We start from the raw sequence: 18,001 nt of genomic DNA, 5'->3' as shown, positions 1-18,001 counted from the left end.
AGAGATATGAAAGGAACAGTACATTCACTAAGAATTTCTACAGACTCTCTACAGACTCGTTCACCTGATTTTTAAAAAAATAAACGGTGACGACAAAAAAACTACTTTGCTCAGGAACTTGCAGATAGATCATATGGAAGAAAAATATACATGCAAAGGTTTTTTTCTTCTTCAGTACTTAAATATGCAGTGGTAGGAAAATAAATCAAATTTACAACCAAACTGGGATTTTTAAACACTCTTTCAATGTACAACACGGCTTTCATCAAAATACTTTAAACATCGCAATTTCTGAAACAGAATATTTGGCATATTGCACAAAAAAAGAACAAAAAAATATTTTGATGAAATCTACAGAGGAGAAAGGTTCCAGAATCAATGTGGTCAGTGATCAGTATTCACAATTGGTCTGTGTGCTGTGCCCTCCAAGTTGTGTGACATCCCAAAAACCCTTGTGTCATTCCGTCACAATGCTCCTGAACTTTGGCAGAGGTCAAGAGTTCAGAGTTCAGGGTCATAGGTCAGGGTTTCAGTAGTAGTAACGTTGCATCTCTGTCCAGTTGGTGATCCAGTACTTCTTGTCTGGATCCTCTGGCTGGAAGCCCATGTTAAACTGGTAGCGTTCCTCCTTACGGATTTTCACTCCGTGGTACTTTGGCATAATCCGGTAGTAGATGGCCCGCTTGAAGAAGCCAAGCTGTTGAGAAGACAGACAAGTAGACAACACAGCATTAGGGAAAAGACATATTCAAATAGTGTTGAACTGTTTATTTTTTTTTAAATGTAAGAATTGGAATATCTGGAGGCTAAACTCAGGAATTAGACAAAGTTAGACAATTTCTGTTAGAAATGTATTTTCCCATAGAGTAAAAAAAGTGATTGAAGAGGAAAGAGAGTAGTCATTCATCAGGAGAGTGAGAGATGCTGCAGAATAGATACTTCGGTAGACAAGACAAGTAGAAAATATTAGGTACAGCACACTATCAGCCTGAAAAAGAAGGGAGACACAAACGCCCGTTAGAATTGACAATGAAGAAGAGTTAGTATGGAATAAATCCAAATTCCCCTTCGACACATTACTAGACAACAACCAACTTCATCCCACAATCTACAAGGCGTTACATCTAGTGTGCTAGACGCTGCCCGCGGCGGAGGCCGGAGGACTGCATTACCCAGGCGCCCTAGTGGAGTGTAGCATGGCCCCTCATTGGGGGCCTCTCCTGTCTCAGTAGTCCTCAGTCAGCCTCTCCGTCTCTGAGGGCTGGCTCTTCATCTCAGCCTTCTGGCCTTTGGCCTCGTACATCTCCCTCCTGCTGGCCCTCCTGAAGAAGCCACACTGGGGGACCACGCGGTACAGTTAGACTGGAGCTACATGGAGACGCTTACGACTACAGTAGCTAGCGGTAGCGAGCTAGTGCTATTGGGTTTAATGGGGCAGCACTTATACATACTGTAGGCTAGTCACTAGCAGTAGCATGCTAAAACTAGCGCAGTTGAGTTTAATGGAGTATTACTGATAGGTACAGTATAACATACCTGATACAAACACAGTCAATATAAAAAGGCAGTCACAAATGTAGGCAACATAGAATCATTTATTTTACTGGTGCATTGGAGTAAATGGGATACAATTGCAAGCAAGCAGTGTACAACAGACATGTCATAACAGGTTTACATTCAAACATGATACCCACAAAAAGTATAGTTATAGTTATTAATCAGAAAGTCATTAGGGTTCTCACCTTCCATAGTATGATGCTGATGACTCCTAATAGCAGGATTCCTGCTACCACGGCAACGATGATGATCCACAGGGGAACCTCGTAAGGTGTTTCCACCCCAAGGACTGGGTCAATGTCCACTATGAACTGGAGGATGGAAACGAAAGAAAGAAAGAGAGAGAGAGAAAGAAAGAGAGAAAGAATGAAAGAGAGGAATATCACAATCAATATACATATCATCCATACCATATTAAGAATACCATTTGTCTACATCATCATCATCGTTATGACACTAACCTCTCTGGTCTCATTTTCCATCTTGATGGTGGGGTTGTCCGTCACAAGTTTCAGTGTGGCCTGACCTCTAACCTTAATCCTCAAAGCATTTTTATAGTCCTGCCAAACACACACAACCCAAAAAGGTATGTCATGACCCTATTCGGATTTGGCAATTTGACCCTTTTGGTCAAAGAGTCTTGCTGTATCATCTGACCTCTCACCTCTAGCATAGTGCTGTTCCACACCCGTGACCTCACAATGATCTTGGCAGAGGTAGACATGTTGATCAAGGGACAGGTGAACGTCACACAGCGGGCTGTCCACTTCGAACAATCCTTCACAACAAAAACATGCCCAGAATTAGGACCGGACACTAGACACTAGGCTCATCAATGGTGCTTCTAGAGCCCTTAAATTACAGTAAGTGTCTGGATGAGCTTTTATGATCACAGCATCAGAATTGGTAGATCATGGACATAATTTAATTGTCTAATGGCCTGTCCTAACCAGGAGGTAGGTCTCTTTACGAGGAGCCAGCACGGTAAGGACAGCCTGTGGCTCGATGATGCGAGGGTGTTCGCCCTCCACCGCTCGCTTTGGACGTTTGCTCCTGTTCTTGGACAACTGGGCAGAGAGACAGACAGGAGAGGAGGAGAAAGAGAGAAAAGGTCGAAGAGGAATATACAAAGAAGGGGAGGCGACATACAAAGAGGCACATTACGTCACGTTACAACAGTAATTACTGGAATGGAAATAAAGACAACTCCTGCTAACTTCTCAAAATATCATTGACCTTTTCAGTCTATCTTTGTGCAGACATAGGGCTCTATTCAATCTGTATTGCTGAAGCGTTACAGATTCCAAGACAGAACTGCATAGGTCATTTCCGATTGAGCAGACATGCGCAGCGTTTACCATGAATGCAGTCTCCGCTAAAGCGGGAACATTGCCTGTAAATGTCAATCATGGTGTAAAGCTGAATGTCCGCGGTGGGGATGGGCTCGATTCAATCAGATCTGCTTTACCCGACATCTGCTTAGCGATTGTTTTGGTGGTGTCGGAGGTCAAATCCAAAAGCTTCTCCTGGCATTATACCGAAAGCAGACATTGGCTGCTTCGGAGTCGAACCCAATGCAGCCTTGTTTAGAAGTAGGAACACCGGAATGTGAGATGTAATCTACACCTCCATTAGGATGATAGAAACGCTCATAATTTTGTTTATGACAACTTTAACCTCCTTATTTCCTTATAGCCTACACTTTCTTGTTCTGAACTTTTAACGCAAGTGGGACGGGTGTGGCTTCGTGACAGTGATCAAGACCCAGCTAACAATTTTAGGGAGTGAGAACATGTTTGTTACGTTACCCGTAATGTTCTCTTGATATTTGAGTGTCCAGTTCTGTTAGTTAGGGGGGACATCCCATTTATGTCAGACCTTCTGAGAACCTTTTTTACCAGTTTTTTTGTTGTGTGTGTTAAAGTTAGGAGAACATTCCCTTAATGTCACACAGAACCTATCTAGAACGTGATTACAAAGTTCTCAGAGTACACAACACTAATGTTCTAGACCCGTTGCATGGGAACGTTGCAAGTGCATTTATTTGCTTCAAGTTGTCAGGACGTGGTCCCAAAGACATATTCTCACCCTCAAAAAAAAAGTAATTAAACATCACACCTTGTTACTGTTAAAACAGAGCAAATCACAGTTATTTTTGTCTGTTGGCAACATACCTAGAACATGGTTGCCATGTTGTCAGAATATCAGAAATGTGTATATTTACAGTACAGTAGCATGTCTGCCAGTTGTAACAAAAACGATACACAACACAGAGTTCCATCTCCAAGTTTTAATGTGGAAAAAAATGGACAAATTGCAACAGAATCACTTGAGACCGATGTTGGGGGTAACATATTACTTACAGTTGTATTACTTTTATTTGTAGGAGTGATATAACGAGTTCATGTCTTCAAATACTGTATTGTTATAACAGTTACTTGTTCAAGTAAGCCATATATTACTTTCAGAAACATACCTCTACCGGCGTGTTATATATATTTTTAAAGCTGAAAATCAAAGAGAGATGGCAGCTGTGTTCTTACCCCGCTTAGCCTTTTCCTTGTTGAAATGCTCCCATTATTTAGAGTTAATCAAGGTGAAAGAGAACAGCGTTTAAGTCAAATGCAAACTCTGTGACCTCCCAAGTGGTGCAGTGGTCTAAGGCTCTGTTGGTGCAGTGGTCTAAGGCAGTGGTCTAAGGCTCTGTTGGTGCAGTGGTCTATGGCTCTGTTGGTGCAGTGGTCTAAGGCTCTGTTGGTGCAGTGGTCTAAGGCTCTGTTGGTGCAGTGGTCTAAGGCAGTGGTCTAAGGCTCTGTTGGTGCAGTGGTCTAAGGCTCTGTTGGTGCAGTGGTCTAAGGCTCTGTTGGTGCAGTGGTCTAAGGCTCTGTTGGTGCAGTGGCCTAAGGCTCTGTTGGTGCAGTGGTCTAAGGCAGTGGTCTAAGGCTCTGTTGGTGCAGTGGTCTAAGGCTCTGTTGGTGCAGTGGTCTAAGGCTCTGTTGGTGCAGTGGTCTAAGGCTCTGTTGGTGCAGTGGTCTAAGGCTCTGTTGGTGCAGTGGTCTAAGGCTCTGTTGGTGCAGTGGCCTAAGGCTCTGTTGGTGCAGTGGTCTAAGGCAGTGGTCTAAGGCTCTGTTGGTGCAGTGGTCTAAGGCTCTGTTGGTGCAGTGGTCTAAGGCAGTGGTCTAAGGCTCTGTTGGTGCAGTGGTCTAAGGCTCTGTTGGTGCAGTGGTCTAAGGCTCTGTTGGTGCAGTGGTCTAAGGCTCTGTTGGTGCAGTGGTCTAAGGCTCTGTTGGTGCAGTGGCCTAAGGCTCTGTTGGTGCAGTGGTCTAAGGCAGTGGTCTAAGGCTCTGTTGGTGCAGTGGTCTAAGGCTCTGTTGGTGCAGTGGTCTAAGGCTCTGTTGGTGCAGTGGTGTAAGGCAGTGGTCTAAGGATCTGTTGGTGCAGTGGTCTAAGGCTCTGTTGGTGCAGTGGTCTAAGGCAGTGGTCTAAGGCTCTGTTGGTGCAGTGGTCTAAGGCAGTGGTCTAAGGCTCTTTTGGTGCAGTGGTCTAAGGCAGTGGTCTAAGGCTCTGTTGGTGCAGTGGTCTAAGGCAGTGGTGTAAGGCTCTGTTGGTGCAGTGGTCTAAGGCAGTGGTCTAAGGCTCTGTTGGTGCAGTGGTCTAAGGCTCTGTTGGTGCAGTGGTCTAAGGCTCTGTTGGTGCAGTGGTCTAAAGCTCTGTTGGGGCAGTAGTCTAAGGCTCTGTTGGTGCAGTGGTCTAAGGCTCTGTTGGTGCAGTAGTCTAAGGCTCTCTTGGTGCAGTGGTCTAAGGCTCTGTTGGTGCAGTAGTCTAAGGCTCTGTTGGTGCAGTGGTCTAAGGCTCTGTTGGTGCAGTGGTTTAAGGCTCTGTTGGTGCAGTAGTCTAAGGCTCTGTTGGTGCAGTGGTCTAAGGCTCTGTTGGTGCAGTAGTCAAAGGCTCTGTTGGTGCAGTGGTCTAAGGCTCTGTTGGTGTAGTGGTCTAAGGATTTGTTGGTGCAGTGGTCTAAGGCAGTGGTCTAAGGCTCTGTTGGTGTAGTGGTCTAAGGCTCTGTTGGTGCAGTGGTCTAAGGCAGTGGTCTAAGGCTCTGTTGGTGCAGTAGTCTAAGGCTCTGTTGGTACAGTGGTCTATGGCTCTGTTGGTACAGTAGTCAAAGGCTCTGTTGGTGCAATGGTCTAAGGCTCTGTTGGTGCAGTGGTCTAAGGCTCTGTTGGTGCAGTAGTCTAAGGCTCTGTTGGTGCAGTAGTCTAAAGCTCTGTTGGTGCAGTGGTCTAAGGCAGTGGTCTAAGGCTCTGTTGGTGCAGTAGTCTAAAGCTCTGTTGGTGCAGTGGTCTAAGGCAGTGGTCTAAGGCTCTGTTGGTGCAATGGTCTAAGGCTCTGTTGGTGCAGTGGTCTATGGCTCCGTTGGTGCAGTGGTCTAAGGCTCTGTTGGTGCAGTGGTCTAAGGCAGTGGTCTAAGGCTCTGTTGGTGCAGTAGTCTAAAGCTCTGTTGGTGCAGTGGTCTAAGGCAGTGGTCTAAGGCTCTGTTGGTGCAGTAGTCTAAAGCTCTGTTGGTGCAGTGGTCTAAGGCAGTGGTCTAAGGCTCTGTTGGTGCAGTAGTCTAAGGCTCTGTTGGTGCAGTAGTCTAAAGCTCTGTTGGTGCAGTAGTCTAAAGCTCTGTTGGTGCAGTGGTCTAAAGCTCTGTTGGTGCAGTAGTCTAAGGCTCTGTTGGTGCAGTAGTCTAAAGCTCTGTTGGTGCAGTAGTCTAAAGCTCTGTTGGTGCAGTAGTCTAAAGCTCTGTTGGTGCAGTGGTCTAAGGCTCTGTTGGTGCAGTAGTCTAAGGCTCTGTTGGTGCAGTGGTCTAAAGCTCTGTTGGTGCAGTGGTCTAAAGCTCTGTTGGTGCAGTAGTCTAAAGCTCTGTTGGTGCAGTAGTCTAAAGCTCTGTTGGTGCAGTAGTCTAAAGCTCTGTTGGTGCAGTAGTCTAAAGCTCTGTTGGTGCAGTAGTCTAAAGCTCTGTTGGTGCAGTAGTCTAAAGCTCTGTTGGTGCAGTAGTCTAAAGCTCTGTTGGTGCAGTGGTCTAAAGCTCTGTTGGTGCAGTAGTCTAAAGCTCTGTTGGTGCAGTGGTCTAAGGCTCTGTTGGTGCAGTAGTCTAAAGCTCTGTTGGTGCAGTAGTCTAAAGCTCTGTTGGTGCAGTAGTCTAAAGCTCTGTTGGTGCAGTAATCTAAAGCTCTGTTGGTGCAGTAGTCTAAAGCTCTGTTGGTGCAGTGGTCTAAAGCTCTGTTGGTGCAGTAGTCTAAAGCTCTGTTGGTGCAGTAGTCTAAAGCTCTGTTGGTGCAGTAGTCTAAGGCTCTGTTGGTGCAGTGGTCTAAGGCAGTGGTCTAAGGCTCTGTTGGTGCAGTAGTCTAAGGCTCTGTTGGTGCAGTGGTCTAAGGCAGTGGTCTAAGGCTCTGTTGGTGCAGTAGTCTAAGGCTCTGTTGGTGCAGTGGTCTAAGGCAGTGGTCTAAGGCTCTGTTGGTGCAGTAGTCTAAGGCTCTGTTGGTGCAGTGGTCTAAGGCAGTGGTCTAAGGCTCTGTTGGTGCAGTGGTCTAAGGCTCTGTTGGTGCAGTGGTCTAAGGCTCTGTTGGTGCAGTGGTCTAAGGCTCTGTTGTATTGGTTATTGTGCACTTGTTTTTATGGGTCTCGTCCTCTGTATCATTTAGAGGTTTACACCTCGCTCTTGTGTTTTGGTTACATCCCTGTGTTATATAAATACATGTTTGTTTTTGTTACATCCCTGTGTTATATAAATACATGTTTGTTTTTGTTACATCCCTGTGTTGTATAAATACATGTTTGTTTTTGTTACAACCCTGTGTTATATAAATACATGTTTGTTCTTGTTACATCCCTGTGTTATATAAATACATGTTTGTTTTTGTTACAACCCTGTGTTATATAAATACATGTTTGTTTTTGTTACAACCCTGTGTTATATAAATACATGTTTGTTCTTGTTACATCCCTGTGTTATATAAATACATGTTTGTTTTTGTTACAACCCTGTGTTATATAAATACATGTTTGTTTTTGTTACAACCCTGTGTTATATAAATACATGTTTGTTTTTGTTACAACCCTGTGTTATTATACATACATGTTTGTTCTTGTTACATCCCTGTGTTATATAAATACATGTTTGTTTTTGTTACAACCCTGTGTTATTATACACACACACACGTTTGTTGTTGGGCTTCGTCCCCATTTTCATGACGTACTTTATTTTGGGTTGGAGAAATTTAAAAAAACTATTACGTATTCCTGCGCCTGTCTCCCATCATTATACAGCGTGACAATATCTATAGGGAATGTGCTTATTGGGCCAGTATAGTTAGGCCCTGACCAGAAGAAACCATAGCCCCTCCTCCCTAGGCAATTGTGATCTGATTGGCTCAACAACAGTAACAAGATGTGATGTGTAATGACATTTTGGGGGGAAACATGAATGTTCTTGCAACGTTCCCATGACACATGTCTTGAACATTAATATCTTGTATTCTGGGAACATGGCAACCATGTTCTGTGTATGTTTGGTGGGACGTTGATTGAATATTCTCCTAACCCACCGAAAACTGGACACACAATTAAACTTGTCTATAACATGAATAACTTATGTTCTGTGAACATGGTAACCACGTTCTGGGTAACTTCCATATGACATTAAGGCAATGGTCTCTTGGAGACATTCCTTGCACATCATGGAAAGGTTCTCATGAAAACGTTAGTTCATGACCTAATGAGACTATTATGGGAACGTTCTCTAAAGTTGTAGAAACCTTTGTTGTTAGCTGGGGAGCAGCTGCTCACCGATTTGACAGCTCCAACATAGTTACACCTCCGTCACCGCCAAAATATCAGCTATGCGGGTGTCGGCTATCACTGGTTAACGGTTGAACTGATTGAATCTAGGCCATAATGAATATTTAGCCTCTTTTAGACTTGTGATTCAGATTCAAGTCTGGTTTAATTGGGTGTTTTGTTCCAAACAGTACTCTCTTTTTCAAATATTTCTGATTAACTGTGGGTGTAAACAGAGATTGAGGAGTCCTACGTTAATCATATTTTTATAACACACTGGTCCCAGTTGGCCATAGAGATACAATATAATTCGGTGGCCTGTATAGAGCCTCAGAAAGACTCTGGTAACTCACTGTGAGGTTGAGAAGATTGACGATGTCCCCTGGAGGGACACAGTGGGTCTCAGTTGTCCCCTTGGTGACGATCTCAGTCAGGTAGAGAAGCCACTTCCCACTGGTCACCTCGAAGGGCCACTCAAACTCTACGGCCAAGATCCCCAGCTCCCCCAGAGGCTCTCCCTGCACTGACACCTGGTGGTAGCAGGGTGGTATCAACGTCACCACAGGACAGACGCAGGGCAACAGGACAGATATCGATACAGAAATACAACGTATACAGAGCTGACAGGATTCCTCATTCTGTGACAGCAAAGCATGTCTGTTCTACATAAAGTCTTTCCATCCACATATTACCTCACAAAACTGTTACGCCTACAAGTACAGGTCAGAATGTAAGGGAAACATTACTCACTAGCCCACAACATGGCTGACGTTAGCTACGTGTTGGTGTCTCACCTTGAAGGTGTATTCCACAAGACTGCCCACGTCACTGGTCGTGTTCATAGCTGATTCTCCCATCACCTCCCCGCTGAAGTAGGTCTGGACCAGGGGATTCTCTCTGTTTAGAGAGGGAGAGAAGGGGAAGAAGAAGAGAGGAGAAGAAGGATGGGGGGGGGGGTCAACAGAAGTTAGTTGGCTACAGTGTTATACCTCCTTATCAATTTTGAATGAATCCAGCCACACGGCATGGCATCAGGACAACATCAAACATGTGTTTAAAGTTCCACTTACATGGAGAAGGAGGTCTGGATGGAGGTCTCTATCAACAGAACCACAGACACCGGGTACAGGTCATTCTGCTCACTCAACCTGGGGAAACAACACCGACACAAGTGTTTATTCAGCTAGCTTACCCACTTAACCCTATTCATGTTTCAACCTTGGACATAAAGACTGACTGTTGCCGGTCTGATAATGAGTTCACGATATAGAGCGACGACAAATGCCTCCTGTTACTTACGTGGACAACAGCAACTGAGACTCAATCTCCCTGGTTTGGAGGTTGATCCCTGTTGTTTCAAAGATGAGCTGCAGAGAGACCTGCGAAACCCCGGGATGGTCATAATATTTGAACTACTGCCAATCAATATTCCAATAGGCTCAAATGAATGCACGGTATAAATGATACGTGGAATAACAACACTGTGGCCTTACTTTCTCATTGCTCCTCAGTGGATTCCCCAGCTCACACATAACAGTCTCTCCAGCACGGCATTCTACACCAGTATCCTGCACATAATATAGGTATGGTTCTACTATCTGCATGTACAGGACATACTACAGTTAAAGGAGCAATTCAAGTCAACAGCCAGAATTCCCCCTAACCCTCTGTCACCCTCCGGTGGACTTACATGGGAGCGCACGCCAGAGTAACGGAGCGTGGAAGGGGTGGAGATGTTGAGCATGGCCTGGTGGGCGTCCTCAGCTACCTTCCCAGGGCCTGGCACGTTAGTTATTTCCACAAGTAGCACCACCTTTTTCACATTACTGCTGTACTGCAGCAATTGGCGTTTCCCCTGACTGCGTACAAACAGAGAGCAACTATCACAGTTCATGTATGATTTATTTAGCCTTTATTTGACCAGGCAAGTCAGTTAAGAACAAATTCTTATTTACAATGACGGCCTACCCCGGGCCGATACTGGGCCAATTGTGTGCCGCCCTATGGGGGGCTCCCGATCACGGCCGGTGAGATACAGCCCGGGATCGAACCCGGGTCTGCAGTGACACCTGCGCTACTCGGTCCCTTAAATTATTAGGGGCCTTATACAAAATACTGCACCAGAGAGAGATCGTGTTGAATCTGAAGCACTGTGGTCCACACCGTTTTTTGGGGGAGGTCTACCGGGGTCACACTAAATTTGTATAGTCCATCAGTAGATGCTCTACAGATTGTCATAATATCAACAAACTGTCGGTTGATGGGCAACTGACTATCTGTTGATAAGCAACTGCTTCCTGAAGTTAGGTTAGGGTTTTCGGGTAAGTTTTAGAATACGGGTAGGGTTTAGGTTAGAGTTAGGATAATGGTTAAGGTTAGGGTTAGTAGATAGTCTGTAGAGTGGACGATGCAAAGAAATTGTCACCAACTATTCTACATGATTGGGGCTTGATCAAGTCTCGATTAATTCAATTCCAACTTACAGTTATTAGAGTAAACTTAATTTTCAACGTATTCAGACTGATACCCCGTGTTTTCCATATCTTCCTCGGTGTTTTCCACATACCTGGGGTAAGGCTTCAGTAACTCGTTAGCAAACGCAGCTGTTAGCTGCAGGTTACTGGTGCACCTGTTGTCTGAGCCACACTCCTTCTGGAAGTTGATCTGCAAAGGAGGGGAAAGAGTTCCAAAACGTACTCATCACTACATACATACTCAATGGAATTATTCCTAAGTCCGTAACATACCTCTTTCCTCTCAGTCACTTTCTGTTTGTGGCTCAGTACAGGGTAGGAGTCCAGGTTCTGCAGGGCCTTTCTAACTTTGGGTTTCTGCTCATCCAGGGACACGTTGAGGGAGAAAACCACCGGCTCCAGTTTGTCCCTCACAGGATCCTGGAGATGATGATAAAGATGAGTGTGTGTGTGTGGTCATATGTGTGTGTGTGGTCATATGTGTGTGTGTGCCTGTGTGAGCAGTCATATACAGTGCACTTGGAGAGTATTCCGTTTTGGTACCCTTCCCCAGATCTGTGCCTCGACACAATCCTGTCTCGTAGCTCTACAGACAATTCCTTCGACCTCATGGCTTGGTTTTTGCTCTGACATGATACGGTTAACTGTGGGACCTTACGTAGACAGGTGTGTGCCTTTCCAAATCATGTCAATTCAATTGAATGTACCACAGGTGGACTCCAATCAAGTTGTAGAAACATCTCGAGGATGATCAAAGGAAACAGGATGCACCTGTTCAATTTCGAGTCTCATAGCAAAGGGTCTGAATAATTACGTAAATATGCTCAAATTAAAAAAAAAATTATAATTGCTTTGTCATTATGGGGTATTGTACGTAGATTGATGGGGGGGAAAAAATCTGTCATACATTTTAGAACAAGACTGTAACGTAACAACATGTGTAAAAAGTCAAGGGGTCTGAATACTTTGCAAATGCACAGTATGTGGGTGTGTGTGTGTGTGCGTGCATGTGTGCATGCGTGTGTGTGTGTGCAGTATTTACCTCTAGTCTGAGCTCCAGCACCTGGCACTCGGTCTTGGGAGATGGCATGGTAAGGAGGCCTGTGTAGGTGGCAAGCTTATTGACAAGGAAGAGAACTCGAGGGCTCCGGCGATGCATGTCGGCTTCCACTGTGTACTTCACCACTGCAAAGGGAGGAAAAACAAAAGGAGTTAGATGTACAGCCATACATACAGCACATACAGTACATCCCCCTCCATACTGTATGTATTTAGACAGTGAAGCTTTTTTTCTTTTTGTTCGGCTCTATACTCCAGTTTCCTATTAGGGGACATTAACATGTCAGCTTTTAGTTGAGGTTATTTTCATACACAAAGTGTATCTGTTTTACAGTTTAGAAATGAAAGCACTTCATGGTTCAAGTCCTCCCCATTTAATGAAGTCCTAAGTACAGTTTTATATTTTAGCAGACACTCTTATCCAGAGCAACTAGGGTTAAGTGCCTTGCTCAAGGGCACATCGACAGACTTTTCACCTACCCGGCTCGGGGATTCAAACAAGCAACCTTTCAGTTACTGAACCAACGTTCTTAACCGCTAGGTTAAATTCACTTATAATGTATTCAAAAGCTTATTATTGGGTCCCACATTGCTTGCATGCAATGAATAGATCATGCTTGTGACTGCACAAACCTGTTGGATACATTTGCAGCTTGTTTTCGCACAGTAGGAACACAGTGGTGAATACTGTCTTGTGCCATTTTAAGTAAAAACAGAAGATTTTTTTTAATGCTTTATTGACAGACAGAGTAGAAACAGTGGGAGATGAAGTTGGAAGGCTGCACACTGCGATTGAACTCTGGCCTCCAGCTGGGAGTCACATATTTGCATGGAGCTAGGAGTGTTACCACAGGACCACAACTCCACACTAGTGGAAGGTTCTGAACATTTCTACATGAATGTGAATGCTACCATGATTATGGATACTCCTAAATCAATCGTGAATAATGATATGTGAGAAAGTTAGATCGTACCCCAAAATGCTAACCTCCCCTTTGTTGGTAATGTTTTATTGAAGCCTCTGACTAATCATTATTTATTCATATCTTTTTTTAAATCATGGCATTACCAGTTTCAAATTTGTAACCCTTTTTTTTTAGTTACAGTCTTTGTCTCATCACTGCAACTCCCGTACGGACTCCAGATAGAAAAAGGTTGAGAGCCATGCGGCCTCTGAAACACAACCCAACCAAGCCACACTGCTCACTTAACCCAGAAGCCAGCCACAACAATGTTTCAGAGGAAACACCAAACACCTGGTGACCATGTCAGCATGCATGCGCCCGGCCTGCCACAGGAGTCGCTAGAGCACAATTGGACAAGGACGTCCCTGTCGGCCAAACCCCCCCCCCCCAACCCGGACAAATTGTGTACCGCTGGTCTCCCAGTCGCGGCCGGCTGCGACAGAGCCTGGAGCAGAATAGGTGGAATGGTATCAACTACATCAAACACATGATTTCCATGATTTCCTCACCAGCCTCCTGTGCTGTCCAAATACATATAAAGGCGAGTGCATTCATCCGTATTAGAAAGGGAATGAAACTCACTGATGTTTTTCTTGAAATCTTTGTTTCCATTGCTGAGTGTGTAGGAGAAACACACTGTCACAGTCACACTGTAGAAGACAAAGAAGAAACATTAGTCAAATAACAGTTGACATGAATTTACTTCATACAGCGTGATCTGAGAGGAACCTTTCTCACCAGGATTTGTTTCCACGGGGACAAAGGTTAGGGTCCACAATCTCTGGCAGCACGGTGAAGTTCTTAGAGAGATGGATCACTGGACGAGCCCTGCAAATGAACAATGTCAAAAGATTACTCGAAGAATAAGAAGACAGGGACGACAATAAAGATATTATTATCAAGAGAAGACGTGCTAGAGAGACAGGTGAAATAAAGTGAGACACAAAAACCAGATCCTGGATGAATATATCCAAGTTTGTTATGGCAGTTTTAGCTGATTCAATTCAATTCAATTCAATAGATACTGTATTTATTGCCCACAACTTACCTGAGCAGAGCGATGCGGTCATCCAGAGAACCAACCAGAAGGTCAGGGTAACTATTCTCATCCATGTCCATACCTCCACTGATGGAATAGCCAAAGGTCTGGAACCCACCACTACCCACTGACTTCCCCTCAATAACCTATAGGGGGCAACACGAACACGTTACACGACTACATAGATCGTGATACAGTATCTTTCTTCCATTTCCCTGCATTCAACTCTGTTCTCCCCGTCCTTTTGGCTTCATAGCAGATAATGTATTGTGCATTACTGGGGGAATATTAATGAACTATGAACTATTCATGTAGAAAAGGAATCAAACCAGTCTAATGTACCTGTTTTCAGCTGATTGTCAAACAAATCACTTCAAAAAGTAGGTTACCTATTCTAATTCCAGAATCCGAACAGTGCACTGCGCACCCGCCAACTTTCCTTCAATTCGCAAATGGTTGAAACTCTCTCATTGGGGAAAGCATCGGAGCGAGCGAAACAGCACCCCTCTGTCTTACTATATGTAGCCCATGTATCTGATGCTGTCTGGCCAAAAAGAGTATGACATGCCATACTCATGTTGGCTGGAGCGCATCAGATACATGGCCTACACATACATGTCCTCCGCCTCTACGATGAGGGTAGTATTATCAGCAGCACCTGTGTTTTTACTAAAGAAACGCATATCGTATCCTCTTAGAGAGTCTAAGGGCCCGAGGCCTGGGTTTCTACTAAAGAAACGCATATCGTATCCTCTTAGAGAGTCTAAGGGCCCGAGGCCTGGGTTTCTACTAAAGAAACGCATATCGTATCCTCTTAGAGAGTCTAAGGGCCCGAGGCCTGGGTTTCTACTAAAGAAACGCATATCGTATCCTCTTAGAGAGTCTAAGGGCCCGAGGCCTGGGTTTCTACTAAAGAAACGCATATCGTATCCTCTTAGAGAGTCTAAGGGCCCGAGGCCTGGGTTTCTACTAAAGAAACGCATATCGTATCCTCTTAGAGAGTCTAAGGGCCCGAGGCCTGGGTTTCTACTAAAGAAACGCATATCGTATCCTCTTAGAGAGTCTAAGGGCCCGGGGCTGGGTTTCTACTAAAGAAACGCATATCGTATCCTCTTAGAGAGTCTAAGGACCCGAGGCCTGGGTTTCTACTAAAGAAACGCATATCGTATCCTCTTAGAGAGTCTAAGGGCCCGAGGCCTGGGTTTCTACTAAAGAAACACATATCGTATCCTCTTAGAGAGTCTAAGGACCCGAGGCCTGGGTTTCTACTAAAGAAACGCATATCGTATCCTCTTAGAGAGTCTAAGGACCCGAGGCCTGGGTTTCTACTAAAGAAACGCATATCGTATCCTCTTAGAGAGTCTAAGGGCCCGAGGCCTGGGTTTCTACTAAAGAAACGCATATCGTATCCTCTTAGAGAGTCTAAGGACCCGAGGCCTGGGTTTCTACTAAAGAAACGCATATCGTATCCTCTTAGAGAGTCTAAGGGCCCGGGGCTGGGTTTCTACTAAAGAAACGCATATCGTATCCTCTTAGAGAGTCTAAGGACCCGAGGCCTGGGTTTCTACTAAAGAAACGCATATCGTATCCTCTTAGAGAGTCTAAGGGCCCGAGGCCTGGGTTTCTACTAAAGAAACGCATATCGTATCCTCTTAGAGAGTCTAAGGGCCCGGGGCTGGGTTTCTACTAAAGAAACGCATATCGTATCCTCTTAGAGAGTCTAAGAACCCGAGGCCTGGGTTTCTACTAAGCTACATGGAATTGTTTCAAGATGGTCATACCAAGGATCATTTAGCTATTTGATTTTGAATTTTAGGACCCCTGCAGGTATCCCCAAAAATATATAAAAACATTATTTGACCTTGCTGCTATTAGCCCATAGAAACGCAGTGAATAACAGATTCACCCATGGGAAAAAAAGATGGAATCAAAAGTGTAATCAAAAGGAAGTATGTTTTGAAATGTCTGTCCTATATCTGAGATATATAGGACGGACAAAATAAATCAGGAAAATAAATAAATACATTTTTACCTGTATACTTTTTCAATGGAAATGCCCTATTCACTTCTATTCATTTTTTTGGAACTTCACTTCCATTCAAGTTCCGTGACCCTTGTGGGGGTCATAGAGCAAAACGGACAGCACCAACATGTTCGTGAGAATCTCATATTTCCATAGAGGGGTAACCCAAACCGCGTCTAGCCCAAACCATTCGGACTCTACCAATGTTTTTGTGAGAAGACTGTCGCCTGGTCTGGCAAACCCCGCTGTAGCTCTGCCACCTTCAGAAGGCCGACATTGAGACCATGCAAAAAAACTGATATCTCTAGTTTAAAAAGGTTAATTATTTATTATATATATACAATTATATACAGGTACTTTTTTTATCGCCCAGCTCACGAGGCCCCATGATGATGTGAGGCCTCTTCTGCCTGATGCTAAGTATGCCAGTGTGTACCTGACTAGGCTCCTCAGAGATTCCCTTCTTGCTTCCCATCCAGATGTAGACATTCCCAGTCTCATGGAATGGGGCTCCTACTGCAAAGTCTATAAGAGGAAAAATAGCCATTGGAAATACATGACCATACATTTTGAAAATGACCAATTAAGTTTGCTTCAACAATTCATAATCTGCATATTTGATGCATGTAATACATGAAGTAAGTAGTGTGTAGAATACCATCTCTGATAGGCAGAGAGCAGAGCGAGAGCAGAGAGGAAGAGGCAAAGCGAGAGGTTTTACTCCCGCCAAAATGTGTTTCTAATAGATTATTTTGGACCTAAGCTTGTTGCCTGCCTTTCCGCCTTTTGGAAAACAAATTCCATAGTTAGGGCGGAGACATGATCATCTCATCATTATTTACAGATCTCTGCCTATAGTTCCAGTGTAAGCCCTTGTGCTGGCTGTATTTCGCCACTAGGTGACAGCAGGATGACAGTAGAAATGTTTTTAATGACCTGGAGAGCCATTTGTGCCATTCCTTGCTATCCGGAATCCTTTGGATGTCCAACTCTAACCCCATTGAAGGTTACATATAAAATGGTTTAGGTAAGGGTTAAGGTTAGGGTTAGGTATGGGTTATGGTTAGGTTAGGGACATCCCAAGATCCCAGAAAACCCATTTGTAACCTGTCTGATAACACCAATGCTATTTCCCTCTGTCATATCGGTGAGACTGTAACATTTAACCACGCACGTCCAACAATAAGAGTCTGAGCTTGGATCAGAATCACACAATGGATTCTGATAGGAAGTTAACCATGATCCTCTTCCTCTTCTACGTCCTCATTGCGGTGCAGTTCCGCACCGTTCGAATTCTTTAAAAGTGCATCTTTCCTCCTCCCTTCTTTGTAGAAATCACTGATTGGAATTGACCGGACAGGTGAAAGCCACGTGGTGGAGCCCTTGTGTTCACCTGCCCAATCATGTGAAATCAGTGATTACTTCAAGTAAAGGAGGAAGGAATTATTCCCTTTTGAAGGAATTTGAACAATGCCCAAAAGGTTACCCGTTATGGTAGGCCTACCTTGGAATCCATCTTGGTTGACGTCGCCAATGGCTGCCACGGCGAATCCAAAACCAGATGCCGTAGGACCCTTCAGTACCATGCTAGGTGTCTTCTGGAAAGAGCCGTTCTCATTCATGAAGACGTACACCGCTCCGCCCTCCTCCTTCTGACGGTCAAAGTAGAATGGGGCACCTACGATCAGGTCATTCCAGCTAGGATGGTGCAAATGAAAACACTGAAAGTATTAACACACAACCGTACACATTCTGTATCATTGTAGCATATAGGATCATAATCATGATATGGTTTTCCAACCATTTTACCCACCTTATTCTTCATTCTAATTGGCTTTTAGAAAGGGCAACAAAGCCTATGACGTGCTTTATATCTTTTGGCTTGTCTTTTGTTCAGCCAAAATAGTTTCTTGACAATGTGTTATAATCTTTTTCTCGGACATGCTGACAGACCATGAACACAAATGCTCAAGGTTTTATTCATGTATTGTGAGAAATTGAGAGCACACATGCCTCAGCCATAATGTCATGTCAGATACCGTATCAGAGGTGGTGAAACGAC

The 18,001-nt window shown here is 44.3% G+C and overlaps 1 protein-coding gene across 1 annotated transcript in view; it reads right to left on the bottom strand.

The window, feature by feature from the left end:
* Nucleotides 1-210: 210 nt before the first annotated feature.
* The window catches only part of itga3b (integrin, alpha 3b), a 54,223-nt gene continuing 36,432 nt past the window's right edge, over nt 211-18,001 (bottom strand). The window contains exons 7-26 of the mRNA XM_046368958.1: nt 17,444-17,637; nt 16,376-16,464; nt 13,926-14,062; nt 13,616-13,705; nt 13,460-13,527; nt 11,896-12,038; nt 11,127-11,273; nt 10,946-11,043; nt 10,070-10,238; nt 9,873-9,947; nt 9,679-9,758; nt 9,450-9,527; nt 9,174-9,276; nt 8,733-8,909; nt 2,508-2,624; nt 2,222-2,335; nt 2,019-2,117; nt 1,743-1,868; nt 1,173-1,336; nt 211-697 (exon numbers count right to left, since the gene is read on the bottom strand). Of these exons, the coding sequence (XP_046224914.1) occupies nt 1,226-1,336; nt 1,743-1,868; nt 2,019-2,117; nt 2,222-2,335; nt 2,508-2,624; nt 8,733-8,909; nt 9,174-9,276; nt 9,450-9,527; nt 9,679-9,758; nt 9,873-9,947; nt 10,070-10,238; nt 10,946-11,043; nt 11,127-11,273; nt 11,896-12,038; nt 13,460-13,527; nt 13,616-13,705; nt 13,926-14,062; nt 16,376-16,464; nt 17,444-17,637 (2,215 nt within the window). The 3' untranslated portion in view covers nt 211-697; nt 1,173-1,225. The remainder of the gene's footprint in view (nt 698-1,172; nt 1,337-1,742; nt 1,869-2,018; nt 2,118-2,221; nt 2,336-2,507; nt 2,625-8,732; nt 8,910-9,173; nt 9,277-9,449; nt 9,528-9,678; nt 9,759-9,872; nt 9,948-10,069; nt 10,239-10,945; nt 11,044-11,126; nt 11,274-11,895; nt 12,039-13,459; nt 13,528-13,615; nt 13,706-13,925; nt 14,063-16,375; nt 16,465-17,443; nt 17,638-18,001) is intronic.

This window comes from Oncorhynchus gorbuscha, linkage group LG11 (assembly GCF_021184085.1).
Source record: "Oncorhynchus gorbuscha isolate QuinsamMale2020 ecotype Even-year linkage group LG11, OgorEven_v1.0, whole genome shotgun sequence".
Lineage (NCBI taxonomy): Eukaryota > Metazoa > Chordata > Actinopteri > Salmoniformes > Salmonidae > Oncorhynchus > Oncorhynchus gorbuscha.
This window is presented reverse-complemented; position numbering and strand designations above follow the sequence as displayed.